Raw genomic sequence first — 20000 nt, forward strand, 5'->3', positions numbered from 1 at the left:
GACAGGTTACTGTTGCCAACCCCTAACACTCTCTTTTTTTCTGCTTCTGAGAATCATGGGAAGCCAGGAATGGAGCTGCTATCAGCCTGGGTCTTCCAAGTCACTGGGGTAAACAGAATTCCTCTGCCCACTCAATGTACAGTGAGGGAAGGAAGAGGCTCTTGCTGCCTTCAGCCACTGTCAGGCCTGCTTGTTTCAGCAGCATAGCAGAGCCTGTACTGACTGATATAACTTGGCTCCCAGACCTGACCTCCATCTCATCCCTGCCACCATTAGAGATGATCCTCACTTGCTATCTACACCACTGGCCTGGTACCCGACACTCACAACCTGGTCTCTGCCTCTTCAACAGCTGTGGTCCATAGGTTTCATTCACTGTGGTCTCACTCTGAAATAGCAGCTTAAGGCAATTCCCTCTTCTCTGCATTCAAATGGCTGTTGTGTGACCATGGCTTTTGTCTGGTTAGTCTCTCTCTCTCTCTCTTTCTCTCTCTCTCTCTCTCTCAACTGGACACAAGTTAGAGTCACATGGGAAGAGAGACTCTCAATTAAGGAAATGCCTACCTTAGATTGTCCTGTAGTCAAGTCCGTAAAGCACTGATGTGGGCGGGTCTGGCCCACTGTGAGCAGTGAGACCCTTGGGCAGGTGGTATAGGGATGCAGGCCGAGCGAGCTGTGGGGAGCAAGGCAATAAGCCACACTCTTCCGTGGCCTCTGCTTCAGTTCTGGCCTCTGGGTTCCTGCCCTGACTTCCCTTCCTGGTGGACTGTAAGCTATAAGATGAAATAAACCCTTTCCTCTCCAAGCTGCCTTTGGCTGTGATGGCATTCATCACAACAGCAGGAAGCCAACCATCACAGCCTCTTTCCACACCACCTCCTTCTGCACCTGATGGCCCACAGCCTCACCTCTTCACTCGCCCATCTCCTCTCTTCTCCACTCACAGTCACTCTCTGCTGTGGGCTGGCAGAAGCCATGCTTGGGAGAATCCTGGTACCTGTGGTCTGGCTGCCGTCTGCCATTGGAGGAACCAACAGCGGTGACCACAGCCCTCCGGACTTGCCAGATGCCTTCCTTCTTCCCTGAAGACGTTCTCTCACTGCCCTCCATGCTCCCTCACTCATGTCCTCTCTTTGGCTTCATCTGCAACTTCTTCCAGGGCTTCTACTCAGTTGACAGAGAAAATCCCTCATGGGAACAGTATGTCCTGTCACTGAGACACACTGACCTCTTGCACTTTTTTGGACTCCTGAGCCTCCTTCCCTCATCCCCAGGCTTCTCTTACTCCACCAGCTACAATGTTCAATATTTGCTCCCCATAATCAATCAGTCAGCCAGTCAGTCAGTCAGTCAGTCACTCTCACAGCTCTCCTGCTACTGTTCAGCTGCCTGTGTCCAGGTTCATGACCAAGTGTCCCTTCCTATCTTTGCCTCGATGGTTCTTCAGTACCCACCCATGCCCACCTTTGGCCATCCAGCTCTCAGCATGTCTGTAGAGGGCCAGCTGCAGGCCAGGAATGATGCTGGTCCATCTTTTCCATAAGTTGGCATTGACCCCTTTTGGCCCAATAAAGACACCTTTTTAGGTCCTTAGTGCTGAACTTCTGGTTAGCACCTTGTCCCAAGGGCCCTCTGCTCGGCTCACTGGCCTGTATTCCTTTCCTTGCGGTGGTTGGGTCCTTTCTAGGAAAGTTTTCGTGATACCCTGGCTTCTTGTGGACTGGAGCCTTTGCTCTCTGCCACCGCTGAAGCTGAGCCTGGGACACAGTGGCTGCCCACAGCCTGCTCAGACGGGAGCTCTCTGCAGGTGGGTCCTGCTGCTTGGTCAGCACTGCACCCATCACTGGCAGCCTTCAGTGGCACTCAGTGTGGAGCACAGACGATGGGAAACCACTTTTTTGCCATCCTAGCTATCCCGGCATTAACTGTCGAGGGCTTACTGTGTTCAAGGTCTCCTTGGCTTCCCTGCAGGCACACTTTATTTAATCTTCACAATGACCCTTCCTTCAGACTTAGAGCATTACCTCTCAGTTTACAGATGAGCAAACAGGCACAGAGAGGTTAGGTGACCTTCCCAAGCTCACACAGGCAATCAGTGACTGTCAGGATCCGGATTCAGGTTCCGTCCTATCGCTGGTTCAACAGTGGCTCTCAAATATTGTCATATGTCATACTTCCCGAATTTCTGAGAGTTCCCTAGTTTGGAGCAAGGGTATTTGCAGCTGTAATCAAGGATCTTGAGATGAGAACATCCTGGACTAAGGTGAGACCTTAAGTCCGGTGTTGAGTATGCTGGGGAAAGGGAACACAGACATGTGGCAGAGTCAAGAGATCGGGTGAATCTAAAAGCCAGGAATATCATGACTTACCTGCAGCCACCAGAAGCTGAGGAAGGCCAGGAATAATGTATCCTCAGAGCCTGAAGAAGGACCAACTCAACAACATGCAGACTTCAGACGTCTCCCAAGTACTAGCCAGGCCCTTTCTACCTAGCTTCAAAGATCAATGGGAGTGGACATGTTCAAGGTGGCATGGCCATAGATGAAGAGCTCAGACCCCTGTGTCCCTGAACTGGTGGGGAGTCCATTCCTGTAGTTTAAAGCCAGGTGAAAAGTTGCTATGGTAACCCTAGGGATACTTCTTTCTCATGGTGACATACTGAGGCTTTTATTGGCAGGCCTGGAAGTGAGGGAAATGAAGTCCCAGGCTATGTGACAATGACCTAGTCATTTCCCTTCTATGGGGCTGATTGCTGTGTAATAAAATGAATGCTTAGGATATCCAGTGTTCTCCTAACCCTGATATTCTGTAGTCCTCAAGAAAAGCCAGGACGGGGCTGGAAAGATGGATCAGTGGTTAAGAGCACTTGCTGCTCTTCCAGAGGACCTGGGTTAGGTTCTCAGCACCCACATTTGACAGCCTACAAATGCCTTTAACTCCAGCTTCAGGGGATCTACCACCCTCTTCTGGCTTTTGGGGGCACCCCTTCCATGTGGCATATACTCACAGAGACACATAAATAAAAATATTTTTTAAAAAAGAGGAAGAAAAGCCATGAGCCAGGCCAACAAGGCTCTGTTGGGAATTTTCAAATTTATTCCAACGTGCTATTTTTTTTAAAAAATATCTTCAGGCTGAACACTCAGCCCAAGCTGTAATAAAGGCAATTATTATACTTGTAAAAACGTCTCATTCACAGTACAGATGGGATTTACAAGGGTCACACACACCAATACTGAGCGATTCTGTCCTTTTGTACAACAGACTGTGCTTTAGACCTGCATGGATTTCTTGTTTGATTTTTTTTCTTTTGCACTGATGAATACCATACCGACAACTGCAAGATACAAGTGTAAAAACTGGAGTTTAAATAAAACCACAGGCAAAACTACCCCTCTCCAGTGCGGTTGCTGTACATATCTACAGTACGAGTTTTGGAATGTATTGCCATTTAAGAACGTGGAAACTCTCTACAGACGATTTCACGTACAGAATGCATACACCTTTTCGAAAAACCAAGGCAAAGGTTTATCTTACAGAGCGTGAGTATCTTACATTTGCCTACACGGTTCCCTTTCCTCTTGACCACCACATTCGGTAAAGTGATCAGTAGGGCCCAAGCGGTTTTCAAATGCCAAGCAGACAGGGACCACAACACGGAAGCAGATTTGGCGGCACTGACTTTGGGAACTTTCTCAAACGACACGGCAGAGCAGATCAGTCTCCCAGGACTTTACCTGGAAGGGTCAGCTGGAGCAAAGGACTAGAAGGTGACTTCAGCTCAGACACATTCCTTCTTCCTAGTCCACTGGGCCAGGAGCGAGCAATACCGAGAGGAAGCTGGGAGCCAATGCTCTTAAGAGGTTTCCCCAGCGAGCAAGGTGGACTTTGAGCCTGGAAAATAGGCAGCTACCCCTGTCAGAACTTCTGGAGGGTCTTGGTGGCTGGGACCAGAGTGTCGGCTATGATGTGGGGTGGGAAGAGGCAGGCCTGCCTTTGATGAGGAAGAGGTTACTATTCTGAAGGATAGGAGGTTGCCCAATAAAGGACATCTAGGGGTCAGGCCTCAGGGACAGGTGGCTTGGAACCACCACCTACAGAGGACAGGTAAGGATCAGAGACAGTCTATGCCGAGGAATGGCCATCTTGTTCTATTGTCAGTGATGACAGTCTAGTTCAGAAATCTGTGTAGGGTCTGCTGACACACACCAGAACTGCAAAGTCAGAAGCGGCCGGTTGTGGGCAAGGAGCCCAGATCATATTCCTGGAGTGAGAGATTTCCAGAGGGAGAAGGTGTGTGCAGACTGGGGCCATGTGCTTGGGGAGTGGTGGAGAGAGTCTGAAAGAGGAGTTTAGAGCTGGGCCTGGTAGTGGCATCCATGGCAGCCCTCTGGGCACCTGTGGGGGGGCACTAGTTCTCAGGCTAGAGTCTGTGTATTCTGTCCCTGTCACCTAGAGGCAAGTTTCCATTTCCTAGTCTTTGTTACATCCCATTTCCTTGAGTCAGCTGGGCCCAGTAACTGTGGGGACTCTTCATTCTGTGATCAGACCGCATCTGTCACTAGACTGCCGAGGAGAGGAGAGAGGGGAGGGGAGGGGAGGGGAGGGGAGGGGAGGGGAGGGGAGGGGAGGGAGCTGAGTCAGGAGAGTAATTCCCAAGTAGAGAGCGGTGGTATCTCAAGGTCAGGAGCTAGCCTGTAGTCTGTGGCCAGGAGATCTTGCCTAGGAAGCCATCAAGCCTGGATGAGACAATGCTCTTTGTCCAACTCCTCACCTCAGGCCTTAGTATCTCCGGCCTGTGGAGCCTGTGGGGCCTGTGGGGCCTGTGGGGCCTGTGGGGCCTGTGGGGCCTGTGGGTTAGGGCTGAGGGGCCAAAGGGAGGAAAGCTGTGACCTCCAGCCTGGGCTGACCACCGCAGAGGCTTCTGCTCTCTTCCTCCCGGTGTCCCAGCCTGGACTTGACAGTTTCTCCTGGTGGGCAGACTTACAGCCGTCATGCATCTGAAGGCTGTCAGTCTGATACCCATGACACCCTGCGGCACAGCACACAGCACAGGAGGCCCTACCCTACGGACTCTTACTTTTGAAGTACTGAGTCAGGCAGGCAAAGAGGACGAATCAGGTGACTGGACTGGGCACTGGGCCTGTGACTGGCTGATTTGCTCATCCAGCAGGGACCATGCACAGATGGGAACAAACTGGAGGGAGGGAGGGAGAGGGGGGGCCCAGCATGGTGAGCCTTGTCTCTATCTTCTCAGAGAACAGCTTCAGCAGTCCAGCTCTCCCATGGGCCTTCAGCCACGTGCCCTGCCTGATGTCCAGGGATAGGCTTCTGCTTTGACTACAGTGACAGCAGTATCCAGCATAGCTGGAACATGCTTTATGATTTGGGGACAAGGCTGTCAGAGGGGCCTCCTCACCATGGTCCCTTTTCTCTATCCTTTGGAGAAAGTAAAGGAAATTTCTGTAAGGTTTTAGAAATAGGTCCTGTGCCACAGAGGACTTGTTTTTTGTTTTGTTTTGTTTTGCATTCAACAGGTCAAGTTCTATATTTCAACATGGGATTTAAATTTTTGGTCGTATTAATTTTTTTTTTCAAAGCAGGTTTTTGCCTTGGGAACTGGAGAAAAATTCAAATGACTTGGGACAATTCAGAAATCTTCTCAGTCAAGAGAAGAGAATCTGAAGAGCCTGGAGAACGTACCAAACACCATCTTTGGTTGCTCTGTGTGTGTCTATGTACGCATATGTAATCCAGCCAGGAAGGCAGTGCCACACTTTGTTCCTCGGGGACAGACGTGAAACAGCATCCACACCCCAGGCTCAGAGCAGGCCCACACTAGGAATATCCCTAGTCTTGCCATGGTCCTTTCATCCCACAGGTATTTCTAAACACAGAGGAGCCAGTCTATGGCCAGGCCTAGGAAGCAGAGACCTATAGGTGTGTAGGAGAAACCTGGGTTCCTGTATTAGCCCTGGGGGAAGGTGGAGTACAGAGGAGAAGGTGAGGCCCATGGTCCACACTACATTTCCCTCATGCTATTATTCTGTACTGAGATGCTAGCAAACAGGTAGCTTTTTGTCCTGATTCTTGCAAAAAATAAAAGTTACTGTTCTTAGCCGGGACGGGTGGGGAGTGGTGGGGTTGGTGCCTGCCTGTATGGTGGTTTTCTGGCTCGGGGTTCTTGTCATTCTGCTGACAGACAGGAGTGGCCACTAGCTGGGTGTCGGCATGGAAATCGTAGGGATCTGTTTGTCTGCAGGACTGCTTGCCTTTGAATTGAATTACCTTCTTTTCCTCCCCAGTTCTTCTCTCCCTCAGTGCACTGCAGCTTCTCATGGGCCTCGAGGTGGGGACGGCTGCCAGTGTGGAGTGTGGAGTGGAGGTGAAGAGGCCCCGCCTACAGCCTTGTCCCCAAAGCACAAACTAGTCACAGCCTCAAGCTCCTCATGGGTGGCTCTTTTCATGGATGTGTGTGATTTGTGTTCTTTCTTTTCATCTCAAGCAGCGAAAGGTCTAGAAAAAGGCACAGGTAACTGCACAGGTGGAGCGATAGAACAGAGGGGGCTGAGCAGGAGCTGTGTGGACAGACGGGCAGATGGGAGAGGACGCCCATGGGAGCAAGGTGACTCCAGGAAGTTGGCTGGAAATGTCTGCTGCCGAACACTGGAAGCCAGATGAAGTGGCTGGAGAGGTTAAGTGCCGGGGGGGCCACTGTCTTTGGGCAGGAGTAGAGGTTTCCTGGGCTCCCCACTACCTAAGAGCTCAGGGGAGCCTTGACGGGTCCTGGGTTCCCCAGAGAGGTTCCTGCTCCGGGCTGGGAAGTGAGTGGAGGCCTCTGCCAGGCAGTCCATGGAGCTGCTGCGGTCCAGTGGTGGGAAGCTAGAGGCCTTGCGGCTGGCCAACGGGTGTGGTAACTCCAAGAGGGCGCTCCAGGATGGTGCTGCCTGGTGGCCCTGGGGCAGCTGTGGGGAGCAGGGGCTGTGTTCGCCCATGGGTTCTGCAGGGGCTTCAGCCCTCCGAGGTTCCCAGTCAGGAGGTCTTCCTGGGCCTCTGCCGGTCCTTTCCTCCTCCAGCTCTGAAGAGAGTGTAAACTTGGAGACCTTGGCCACAGGGGACACTGATGCTGACGGGCTCTCTGTGGGGCTCCGGCGGCTGCGCTCCTGGGCTTCTCGGGCCCCAGTTAGGTCACTGCCACCCCCTGAGAAGCCACTGACCCAGGCTGCACAGGCCCCTGGCAGCAGGGTGGGGTGGGCTCCTGGTCGGGCCTGTACCATCTGGATCCCACCAATCGGAATGAGGGGGCAGGGGGCGCGGCTCAGGTGCTGGGAGTGCAGAGGCAGGTGACTGAAGAGGTTCTCCTCATTTCGGCTAGGGAGGTGGCCGTGGAAGTCATGAGGGGCAGAGAATGGTCGGGGGAAGAGAGGAACAGGGCCAGCTGATGGACTTCGAGACTCAGTCTTCTGCTGGGGTCAGAAAATAAGACAGAGGGAGGCAAGGGTTACATGCTTGACACGTTTGGAACTGGGGTCTAGAGTCATAGAGGGCAGGCAGGTCTGAGATCAGAGTAAGGTGGTGAGTGGGGCCAGAATCAGGACTCCCATCGCTGTGCTCAGGAGCTTCCCACGGGCATGTGGGTCCCACATCTGCAGGAGGGGGATCCTGGGTATGGGGGCTGTGTGGTCACCCTGGTCTACTTTGGCTCTTCTGCTTCCTCCCCATGCCCCCCACCCCACCCCTTTTTGTTTTTCGAGACAAGGTTTCTCCGTGTAGCCCTGGCTGTCCTGGAACTTGCTTTGTAGACCAGGCTGGCCTCGAACTCACTGAGATCCACCTGCCTCTGCCTCCCAGGTGCTGGGATTAAAGGCGTGCGACACCACTGCCCAGCTGCCTCCTCCCTTCTTAAAATGGTTTTGACCTAACTACCCTGCGTGTGAATTCCCTTCCAAGGATCTCAGACTTCCACCACAGGAATTTTAATGGGACCCTCAAATTAACAAGAAAGATGTTCTCCTAGAAAGGATGCTGTGGGGTCAGGGCAGCACTGTGGAAGGAGTGTCAACAGGGACAGTGTCACACTGGAAGATGGCAGCCGTGGTGGCGGGGTGCTGTGGAACAGACACTGCGAGGTGTCAGTGTGGGGATAGTGTAGAAGACGGGATGTCACCACTGAGGGAGATGGGTAGCAGTGGTGTGGGAGGACACAGGGGACAGAGGCAATCTGCTCTTAGCCACCATGCTCACGGTTTCACAGGGACAGTGCGGACAGTGAAGTCCTTAAAGGAGACGGATGATTTTGCTAGAGCTCCACCATCTGCTCCAAGGACACAGTGGACAGGGAAGAGATGGCTGAAGAATTATACAAGTGTTTACACCCACATCCAAGGCATCACTGCTCACTAGGGCTAGAACCCAGAGCCCATGAGCTCCAGAGCCACGTTTGGGGTTTCTGAGGGTGCATGGAAGCACAATATTGATTGGCACAGTGGGGACCCACGACATGTTTGCTACACAACCAGGAATGCTGGGCTAGCTCTGGATGTGACGTGTAGAGGGTATGAATGGGTAGCTCCCGACCCCCAGGAAGGCCATGTTGGGGACTCACCCATGCAGAGGTGCACATTTCAGGGCTTCTGCTGAGAAGTGTGTGAGGTAGAGGCACGGGCTGGAGGAGAGCCCGTGGAGCCGGCCCCAAGCCCAGGCTACACTTGCCCACTGAGGGGCTGCAGGGCCCAGCCAGGGCCCACTTCCCTGGCAGTACTGACTGTGGTGGTAACTCAGCCTGGCCCAGGGACCATCTCCTGGTGGGTGAATATCTGGGGGCGCCTGTGTCTGTGGCACTCTTGAGTCCAGGGGGCAGAGGTGCCCAAGGGGGCACTTCTCTTTCTATGGGGTGGGGAGTGAGAGGAGACAGCTCCAGTCTTGGAGACCCACAAAGACGAGGGCCCATGTCCCTTCCTGGGCCCATCTGGGGGTCAGGTGTGCTTGTGACTGAGGCCTGCACTTCTCGGGCCGGTGAACATTGCTGGGGAGACGAGTCATTTTTGTTGAGTGAATGTTTGCGAGTGAGTGAGGGGCGGCTGCCTGCCTCTTTGCTTGGGGACCATGGCCTCCTAGGGGACATAGCCTTGGAACTCAGAGCTGAGCTCATGTCTGTTTCCACTGGGGCCAGTTCCAGCCGGGGAAGGCCTGGGGTACCCCGGCTAGCTGGGGAACAACTGCTGGCTGCCAAGCGTGTGACTTCTGAGATGGAGCTGCCTTGTGGGACCTCCTCAGAGGTGGTAACTGGAGGCTGAGGGCCCTGAATGGGTGAGGAGTCCTCCTGTAGTGTGGCTGGCGGGCAGAGTGGAACTGCCTCTGAGGATGGCCTGGGCAGCTCATCCTGGCTCTCTTCTTCCTCCTCCTCCTCCTCCTCCTCCTCCTCCTCCTCTTCATCCAGTTCTGAGTCGGAATCAGAGTCCTCCAGGTCTGAAAACTGGTGCTCCTCCACAGCCTCGGAGCCCTCTTGCCCCTCTGAGTCCTGGAGCAGGTCATCACTGGTTCCTGAGGGGAGAAAGGGGGACTCAAGATGACAGCTGCTTCAGGTTAAGCCCGTTTTCACTGCCTGCCAACTAGGCATAATGCCACATGGCAGACGACCAAGTGACATAGCAGGTAGAAGAATACTCTGTAAATAATAGTGTGCAATGACCTCACGCCTCAGTGTGCAAGTCCAGTTCTGAAGGCTTTACGTGAATTTATGTAGTTCATCAAAGAGTCCTGGGATCACTGGGGAGGTGCTGCTATTCTTACCTTCATGTTATGGGTAAGGAAACTGGGGTAAGGGGGATTAAGAAACCTGTCCAAGTAAGGTAGAAATAGGGCTGCAACTTCACTGGAGCAAAAGAGATCATCTGCCTCCTTGTTTCTCAGTGTGGGTTCCACCATGGGCCAGTTATAACACTGTACCTCAGTGTCTCCTTTCGTCAAATGAATACAGGCCTGGTGCACAGCAAGGGCCCAAATAATTATAGCTCACTATGACCTCACTAATGATGGCATCTATCATTCTAGGATAGTGCATGCTGGCTGGACTAGAAGAGAAAGTCACAGTCAGTTAAAATGTAAACCAGATGCCAACATGACCAGGTTGGCCTACACAGCAGCTTTGGGCAGATGGCAGAGTTTGGCCTCTGTGGGTAGCTGGGCTAGGCTGACCTCAGTCTGCAGGGCAGGACTCACCCCTGCCATTCCTGCCCCATGGAATACTCTGAATGCCAGCTTCCTGGTCTGGCATCTTATGGGGCCGTGGCTTCCACCAGCTGGGTTGAAGCCATGCCACTACTAACAATCTAGACTGAGACATCTCTGAAATGGGCAGCCCTCTGTACTGTGGAGGACTACCTGGAGAGTTTGGGTTCTGTTGGCCCATCACTAGACTGCTGTGACATGACCAATATGGGCTGGTGACAGGTAGACTAATGTGTCCAGTGTGTCCACTAGCCCTATTAGTCACACACAAGCACTGCATCTTCTTCTGTCCAGGAAAGGTAGACCCAGAACCCTGGGGTCCTGGCTTTGCCTCTTCACCATGCTCACAGAAGGGCAGCATCAGTGGTACTAATACCTCCGTGGACAGGTACCAAAGTGGATGATGTGAACATTCATTAGGACAGAGGCAGAAAATTGTAGGTAGGGCAGGAGATGCCAGGCAAAGGGAGGCCATGAAGCTGAAGGCAGGGCTTTGGGCAGCTGGAGGTAAAAAGATGAGACCTTGAAGGGAATGGGAGGAGACATACCAGATAGGGATGAGGGACAAGGCCTCATAATGGCTCCAGGCCCTTATTTCCTGACCTCGGACTCTGGCAGGAGCCCTGATCACAGCCTCCAGATTATACTTTGCCCTGCTTCTCACTCATACAGTGAACCCCAAGCACTGAGAAGGTCATCATCCAGCTCTCCCCTTGGCTGGGTCAGAACTAGTGTTCAGTCCTATAGTTCGAAACGACTGTATGCTTCGAGAAGCAGATGTGGCCCAGGTTTGAATCCTTGCCCTACCATCTTCTTGCTGGGTGGTGATGGCTAGTGTATGTCTTTTGTGCTTGGCTTCTTCACTAGTACAAGGGAAGGGGTAGACAACTTCGCTATCATCATCATCATCATCATCATCATCATCATCATCATCATCATCTGCTTCTCCCATCTCATAGGCAGGTGGCTGGGGTGGCACTGTTAGCATTGGTAGATGAAGGCTGAAGCAGGGACCTGACTGGGGATGGAGTCAGGGCCAGCATCTCCTGATGCCCATAGGACGGCCCTCAAAGCCTTCCTAGACTGAGGAGGAAGTAGAGGCCCAGCGGTACTGTGCTCGTTCCTGAGCTGTGCGGGGATGATGGAAGCCTTCTCCAGGACACACTACACCAGGCACTCCACATCCAGGTTCCTGCAGGTATCTAAGGGTCTCCCCTGCCTGTTCACCCCTTCCTGATGCTCCACATGGAGGTTTTTTTTTTTTTTTTTTTTTTTTTTTTGCCACTGGAAGGCACTGGATAGAGCCTATGGCTGGGTGCAGTTTCTAAGACTGGCCACATGGTGGCAGTGGCTTACAACCTTCTCCCCACCAGCGCTGGAGCTGCTGGCAGCCTGGTCCTTTCCAAGCTTTTTCTTGCTACCTGGGCTGTGTGTTTGGGATGCGCCAGTTCCTAATGCCAGTCTCTGGGTCTGTCTTGGTGCAGGACATAACAACTCTATCCTTTTAGTCTCTTAGGTTACAAAGCTTGGCGTCATCCTGGCCCCTTTCCCCTCACCTCCTCTTAAGATTTAGCAGCAAGATCCATGGACTCAGCCTCTGATTGCATCTGGAATTGGACCACTTCTCACTGCACGGTGCTCGCTCAGCCTGTGCTCACATGCCTGGCCTGGATCACATCCCTACACCCCTGCACACAGCCAGAGGAGGTCAGAGGGCATCTGCACAGCCCCCATCACATTCAAGGATGGCAGACAGGTGGCCGCTGACTTGGTTCCCTGACTTTCCCGGCCCCAGGGCTGGGCTTTACTTTGTCCTTTTCTTGAAATGGGGCAAATCGAGTATCCACTGCGTGTTCCAGGGACCTCCACGAGACACCATCTGTAACCTGATGTGCACTTTGACAAGTGTGGGGACCGTGCGTGACAGTTTGTGAAGACAGTGCTTCAAGTTTATTGTTCTGAACACGGATTTAGTCAACGTCAAAGGAAACCTGATTTAAATCTTGTTCGACTGCTCCTCTTCGCTTAAAAAAAAAATCAAAAGCACAACTCTCCTTCCTTCCCTTCCCTCCCCCTTCTCTATTCCCCCTGCGCCCTCCTGTCACACTGAGTCCTGATCCTGACTTCAGGGAATCTGAAGTTAAGGTCTGTCACTTCTGGAGGACCTGCCCATCCATCTGCTGAAGCCCCTCTGGCCTCCTTCCTTAATCCCTGCTTCCTGCCCCCCCCCATCCCCCGCCCGTCTGTAGTTCACCTCTGGTGCTGGAGGACAGTAGCAACAGGCCTATGAGATCTAGCTTTGCCTTTCTCAGGGACACTCCCGGCTCCACAGGCCCATGTGTGACGCTCACGGCAGAAGAGGCATGAGGGTGGGTACGTGGCTTCTAGCGTCTAAGTGCCTGCAGAGCACTCTAGGTTCTGCTAAGACAACTCAGGGCCTGTGTTTGTGCCTGACACACAGTGGGCACCCAGGGTTCCCTGTAGTCACTCCTGAGGTCACATCCGGTAAGCGTTGCCTAGGCTCCCACTGATGCCAGCATTCTACTGGAATATTGGCTTGTACTGAACTGCACAGTAGCTGGCCGTGTGGCGCTGGGGAGCCTTTTATGAATTTAACATTTGCTTCCCAGTTGTTCAGCAAACTAGAGGTGGGAGGCATGAGAGGGAGGGAGGGAGGGAGGGAGGGAGTTAGAGGAAGGGGAACAGTAGTAGAAATGAAGGTGGCTGGAAATGGGGAAGGTCAGGGCCTGGGGGAGGGGGAGAGTTGGAAAACAGAGAGGAACCAAGAGAGGAGGGTGGCACGCTACCTTCCTCGGCTTCCAGCTCCTCCAGCACCCCCGTCTCTTGGCACTTTTTGCTGTGGGCTTTCGACTTCATGTGCTTAGTCAGATTCCCTGGAAAGAAATGAGAACAGACTCAGGCCTGGTGTCAGGGAGAGGGCAGAGAGGGCTGGGCACACGGAGGCAACACACAGCTGTCAGGCCACAGCTCCTCAGACCAGTTTCAGGGGCTGGGCAGGGGCCAAGGCACCCTGTGCCCCAGTGTCCAGGCCAGACTATGCAGCCAGAACGCCTGCTGGAGGTAAAACACAGGGGCTGGAGTGGGGAGGGCATGCAGCTGGGGGGCGGGGGACGACAACAGTGAGAACCCGAGATGCCAGTTAAAATACAAACAAAAGAGAAATAAAAGAGTGCATTTTTTTTCTTCTGCTCCTGCCTTAAGTTTGAGACCAGGAGCTGGTGGCACACTCAGATAAGGTAATTTGCAATTTATTTATTTACTTATCTATCTATCTATCTATCTATCTATCTATCTATCTATCTATCTATCTATCTATCTAATGTGCACTGGTGTTTTGCCTGTATATACTCTGAGGGAGGGTGTCAAACCCCCTAGAACTAGAGTTACAGACAGTTGTGAGCTGCCGTGTGGGTGCTGGGAATTGAACCCGGGTCCTCTGGAAGAGCAGGCAGTGCCCTTAACTGCTGAGCCATCTCTCCAGCCCTGATAGTTTGCGGTCTCAAATGCTGGAATGACATGGGGTTCTTATGACTAACTCGGTAGGTGGACACTGAGAAGTCCTGGCTGAATATACTTCTAGGTCACCCAGAAGGCCAAACCTTAGGGTCTAGGCAGGGGAACCAGGGTGTGGTTATTTGTAGGAACAGTGAGGTGCGCAGGCAAGGGACATGGGTGCCACAGGCTCTGGGACCCAGGTTGGGATTTTCTTAGGAAAGTCCCCTTTTTGGGGTCAGGGCACAGTGCGGACAGAGGGCCAGCACGATTTGGGAATAGGCTGACCAAGGCTCTGGGAAGCCCTGAGGTGCTGCCCCAAGTTGTAGGCCTAGCCCCACAGGCCGAGGAGCCAGAGTTGTCACTCCTGGGCCAGGGCCCAGCAACAGCGTCAGGTTCCCCATCGTGCACACACACCACGGGCTGCTGGGTGATGAGCTTTGTGGATAGCAGGTTCTGGGAGGAGAGACCAAGCTCCCTGTCCTATCCCCAGAGAACACAGACAGACAATGTGTGACGTTCCTTTGGGTTGTGCCCTGAGGGTTGTTGTATTTCCACGTGGCTGATCACATAGCATGTCAGCAGCTCCTGAATCAGGTACAATGTCTCACAGGCCTGAAGTTGCCAAGTTTGAATGGATGGATGGAGAGGGGGTGGAATCGGAAGATAACTAGAAATGAGTGCACAGAGGGACTAGGGGATGGATGAATGGATAGTGACTAGAGGAATGTGGAGAGGAAGACTAGGAGCATATGACTCATGGATGGGACACTGGATGGATCGATGAGCAGATGATAGATGGAGTAGATGAGTGCTATGAAGAAACAGAAATGGAAGAATGGGTGGAAGTTGGTCCGTAAAGAGATGGGAGAATGGACAGCCACATGGACAGAGGCATGGATGTCCACACACGGAAATGTATGGGAGGCCAGACAGTAGAAGAAAAGGAGGGGGGCAGCTGAATGGGTGGGCAGACAAACGGAGATGGGTAGACAAGACGATCCGTGAGAGGCGACAGGAACAGGGACACTGTTAGATGAGTAGAGAGGGCTAATAGGAGGAGAGACGGACCGATGGCTGAACACAGGGAGGGCTCATAGCTGAACCATCACGGTTCGCCATCACTCAGAAGTTCCAGGTTTCGCTGAGACTGCTGGGGAAGCTGAAGTGAGATTGCCTAGGTTGGGTGAACATGGTGGCCGGAACTAGAGAGGAGCGAGTTCCTTCCCCACTCATCATTCTTGTGTCTGCCCTGCCCAGCTTGGGCCTTCCTCCTGCAGCTGCGCAGATTCAATTCAGTTTCATGCCCTTCATGCTCACTGTCTGAGTGGAGCAGGCAGGAGGAGGAAAGACAAGACAGTTGTGGACCAGAGACTCCAACTGTCCTGAGGTTCCAGTCCTTGGGTCCCTTCTCTGAGTACCCTAGGTCATAGAGGACATGAGTGTTGCTTACACTGGTGTCATTGGTCATAGACATTCTGCCTCGAAAGTTTAGATTTCTATTCAGCCATCCTAGGCACAGAGAGTGGTGTTCATAGTCTCCCGAGAAAGGCACCCCAGAAGCAGAGCGGTGAATGGGCCTTCACAGACCATGTCATTCAACCCCACTAGGCTCACTCCCTCTGTTTCTGACCACTCTGGGCTCAGGTGCTGATGACATCATTGGGCAAGATTCCTGGCTGTCCTAGGTGCCGGCAGGGCTCCTGTAAACCAGTATGGTGAAGCAATCGGCCTGGAGCCGCAGTGCTGGCTAGTGTCAAGCCCTGGCTAGACTCAGGGCTTGAAGCACTCTGATCTGGCTGGCCTTGCAGTGGAAGAGTGGATCTAGGTGGTTTTGTAGCTGGATGGCCTGGTGGGTGGGGTAGGGTGGATCTGGGCTCTGTACTGCTAGCCATGTGCTTTTGAGCAAGCTTTTTCAATATTCCTCACCTTGTGGGGCCCCAGTTTCTGTAGCTGTAAAATGATACCAACCTCGTGGGAACACTGGGGAGGTCTTAAGACAAAGCATGTGAGAGCAGAGTCTGGCTGGCACAGAGCAGAACCACCTCCCATGACAATCTCTTTGATTTAATGTTGTGCCCTGGGATGTAACCCAGGGCCTTGTGAATGGTAGGCAATTACTCTACCAGTGAGCCATGTCTCTAGCTTGGTCTCTGCCAGGCACTGTGCTGGATGAGGAGGGGGCCAGTGATCACAGGATGCTCTCTCCCTTCAGCAGGGACTGCAGAGGCTCTCAGAAGAGGTGGGAGGGAGCCCACACTCCAAAGGCCCGTCTTCCCTCTGTCAACATCCTGCAGAGGCTGTAAGGAGGAGGCTTGCCCAGCTAAGGCTTTTCCAGGCAGCCCAGGCCCCATGGATAACCCCACCTGGCATCCTGGAGTAGAGGACGGGTGAGCAGCTGGGAGAGCAGGCTGTCTGGAAGAGGAGCTGATACCAGTAAGAGCAGAAGACAGTCACCTTGTCCCCTGGGCTGAACAAGGGCCTGCCCAGAGTTGCTGTTTCTGTCCCCTAGGCAATCCGAGCAAGGGCCGGTTCAAAGCTCAGCCACCCAGTGGCCTCTAGGAAGAATCTAAACAGAGGAAAGGGACCCTCCTGGGGCTAGCCTGCTACCTCTTCCTGTCTCGCTCACCAAGACCCTCCTCAAGTAGTTACCAGAGGCCAAACTGCCACTTCAGTGTGTGACAGACACAAAGACAAGACACAAACAGGAAGACAGAGACAGACAGGAAGAGTCTCAGGATGCAGACTAGGGTGCGAGGTCTGCCAGGCCCAGCCTCGGGACCTATATATCCTGGCTGGAGCCACAACTCAAGAGCAAGACCTGGCTAAGAGGCAGGCAGACAGACCCTGAGAGGAGAGGAGGGGTTCATATTGTCAGAACTGACGGTGCACAGCTCCAGAGCCATGGCTCCACGGAAAGCCGTGTGCTCCGGCCTCGTGCCCTCCCTTCACGTCTAAGGGAAGCTTCTCCCTAGTCTCATCTATTGTAACCACTGCCCCACTCTGTGCTGGGCATGAAGTGTGAGATTCCATGCTCAGAGTCACTTCTCCTGTCCCTGGCTCAGAGTTCCAGGTGAGGAGGACTTAGCTCGCTCCTGATCATTGGTCGAGAGCAAAACCCAGCCTCCCTGAGGGATTCTCTGTACCTCTGATAATGTGAAGGCCACGGCCCTCAGACTCTGCCATCAGGACTCTCTGGATCTCTGGGGTGCCTCAGAGACAGAGAGATCCCGGGAAAGTTCCCAGAGGCCAAACTGTAGGTGGCTGGGTGTGGCTTCCAAGGAAGGTACCTCCTGGACATTGGAGGGTCCCTAAGGGCTCAAGCCATTCTCAGAGCTTCCAGAATGAGTGAGGCCAAGGGACTAAGTGGAAGCTACTCAGGGGACTGGGGTACATGGTGGGCATCCCGAGTGGGAAGCTTCCTCAGGGCTCCTCATGCTGAGGACAGTTCACGTCCTTAGACACATCTGGAAGAGGAACTGCATTTGTTGGCCACTTAGAGGTTGCTTCAATCAATGGAGGGAGGAGGATGAGGGCCTTGTGTCCTTGGGACAGGGGCTGAAGCATTTGTGGTCTCTTCTGGCCCAATCAAGAAGTTCTGTACTTTCTAAGTAAAAGACTTCCTTGTCAGTGATTCCCATCTTGCTCCCACAAAACCCCAGAAGAAGTGGGACTGGAGGTGTGAGACAGAGGGCCCACACATGTTAAGCTGGCAGGGCTCCTGCCTGATTGTTTTCTCAGCACCCTTTGAGACGTTGTTTCTGAGGTGCTAAGAAAGAGGACCCAGAAAAGGAAGTGGAAGTGTAGGCGTCTCTGTCCAACTCCAAACCTCGATGGGAAACTGTGAGCTCAGCTCGAAGATGATAGTGAGAAGACCGAGGAGGGCAGGGGTCAGCTAAGGGTGAAGGAAAGAGAAGTGGAACACGCCAGAAAGGAGGCCACTGAGGCAAGGAATATGACAAATAACCCCTGGCCTAGTACGGCAAGAGCAGAAGGCGCCAGGAAGCTAGAGGACTCAGCTCCCTCCCGTCCACAGCTGCTGCTCTGCCTCTTGTGTTATGGAAGATAAGACAAGCTGAAAACCAAAGTCTCTGGAGCCCCCTGCGGCTCCTCCTCTAGTGAACTCAGAAGAGAAGACAGGGTCCTCATGTCCAAACACAGGAGTCTGCAAAGTGCAAGAGGCAAAACCTGCCTAGGGTGCTGAGCACCCCAACTTCCTTGCGAGTCTTGCTGTCTTTCTCTGTGAGCAAGCTATAGGACCTCCCAGCAAGGGATGTGCCCCATCTAAGAACCTTATGAACCATGCTTGTCCCACCAGGGCCTGGAGACTGTAGCAGGCCCAGTCTACCATCACCCATCATAGCTCTCTGAGATGCATGCCCTCCACAACCAGTCTGTTCCTCTCATAGATGATGGCCAGACCCCATCCTGACTCTGCTGTGGGGCGTGGCTGGAAGCTGAAGTGACAGACCTTCAGGATGGGGGGGGTGAGGGTAGGTTGCAGCTGGGCCCTAGGCTGGATGCTGCAGAGAAGCCGGGTGGATCAGAGAATGCTAGGTGTGGTGAGAAGTGGAGAAAGGTGAACACGCAGGTATGTTGTGTGGTTCCCAGTGGAATGGATCGCCCATGTGAGAGTGACCGTGACGAGTGTGCATGCCAGAGGTCGTCAGATCCATGGAAGGCATGCAAAGGAAGGGTGATGATCAACAGAAAACCACCAAGTGTGGGCTAGATGCTGCAGAGGATGGGCAGCAGCTTGTGTGCGGGGTCCAGGTCTTGCCTGGGGCAGCTGTGGGCATCACTGACCAGTCTGGAGCCGCTGCTCTGCTGTGGGTACCAAGTGGAGTGGGAGCTCAGGATGTGGGGGTACTCCAGGCCCCCAGGCAGAGGGCTTTGTGCTGCCGTGGGCAGGGCGGTGCCCCCACTGACTGTCTCTTACCTTTGGTTTTAAAAGCAAAGTGACAGTGCTTGCACACATAGGGCCGGACGTCAGTGTGGGTGCGGATGTGTTTCTTCAGCATGCTGGGTTTCTTGCAGCGAATTCCACATTCCTCACAAACATATTTCCCTCGGCCGCGGCCTCGAACATATATATACTCTTCATTTGATTTGTACCTGTGAGCAACAGGTGTCATGTAAAGGAAAAAAAAAAAAAAGGCGAAGAGGCTGAGTCCCACCTCAGAAGATGAGTGAGTGTGCTCCCTAGCTGCATCCAGCCAGGTTTGGACACCGGGAGAGGAGGATGAGGAACAGAGGACTACAGAGCTGAATGGGCTCGGTTGCCCTGAGGATCCACCATGGACCCCTGCAGCCCAGGGTCAGATAGGTGGGATGGTGTCTTCCCTTTCCCCAGAGCCACAGGCGCCAATTTTTCCTGGCAAGAAAGCAAAGGACGCCAAAGTTGCAGATTCCTTGCTGGCTGCCTTCCCACAGCCACCTGCTGCCGTGGCTCTGACACAGAGAAAAGCCACTGGAGACCACCAGAGCCACACAGAGAGAAAAACTCACAAAGTAACAGCCGCTGCTATTCATCAAGCCTGAGTTAAGTCACCATCGCCTCACAAGGAAGAGCTGAATCAGCTCAGAGAGGGTGAGATACCCACTGGAGCACCTAGTCAGAAAGGCTGAATCAGAATCTGAACGTTCCCACACCAAGCTGCCCATCTCCCCACAAGGGGCAATGAAAGAGAAGGCAGCTGATCAGGAAGCCACCCAGACTCTTCTATGAGGCAGGTACAGGGGCCACCACTGTTTTCCTGGGTACAGACTGTGAGCCAGGGCCTCTGAGCTCTCTTCCTCATCCCATTTAGCTAAGCTGCAAGTTACATGGGACCTAGATTACTCCCAGCAGGTCAGGGAGGTCACCAACTCGCCACCTCTTGAGCAAGCAGCCCACTTGCTCAGGCTGCAGATGCCTCAGATTCCAAGTCAGAATGCTATTTCCTCACTGAGAAAGATGCCCACGAGTGCCACAGAGACAGCCAGGTGGCCAGCTTTGTGGGCAAAAGCTATCTGTGTGCAGGTGTCCGGGTGAGATAGAGAAGCTGTGAGGAATAGCAGGAGGGATGGCCCTGGAAGACCCAGGAGGGAAGCTCCTGACTCAGAAACCATGGACCGCTATAAGACACTGGCAGGAGGGAACATGCCTCCTCGGTGTCCTCAACAAGAATTGCCCATCATCTGTCCTCCCTGGAGAGGGGCACGTGGATGCAGAGATGACACCAACTAAGACTCCAGACTGCTCAACTGGCAGCTCA

General features: G+C 53.4%; 1 protein-coding gene across 10 annotated transcripts in view; it reads right to left on the minus strand.

Annotated features, from left to right (window-relative positions):
• Positions 1-3074: 3074 nt before the first annotated feature.
• Hivep3 (HIVEP zinc finger 3) overlaps positions 3075-20000 on the minus strand; it is a 428230-nt gene continuing 411304 nt past the window's right edge. For 9 of the 10 annotated variants that reach the window (XM_052717846.1, XM_052717845.1, XM_052717849.1 and 6 more), the window contains 4 exons: positions 18683-18858; positions 13038-13124; positions 8606-9543; positions 3075-7466 (listed from right to left, as the gene is read on the minus strand). In XM_052717846.1, coding sequence (XP_052573806.1) covers positions 6696-7466; positions 8606-9543; positions 13038-13124; positions 18683-18858 — 1972 coding nt within the window. In that variant the 3' untranslated portion in view covers positions 3075-6695. The remainder of the gene's footprint in view (positions 7467-8605; positions 9544-13037; positions 13125-18682; positions 18859-20000) is intronic. The other variant, XM_052717855.1, reaches the window with a different exon arrangement.

Source organism: Peromyscus californicus, unplaced genomic scaffold (genome assembly GCF_007827085.1).
Source record: "Peromyscus californicus insignis strain IS unplaced genomic scaffold, ASM782708v3 Scaffold_5__1_contigs__length_169319896, whole genome shotgun sequence".
Lineage (NCBI taxonomy): Eukaryota > Metazoa > Chordata > Mammalia > Rodentia > Cricetidae > Peromyscus > Peromyscus californicus.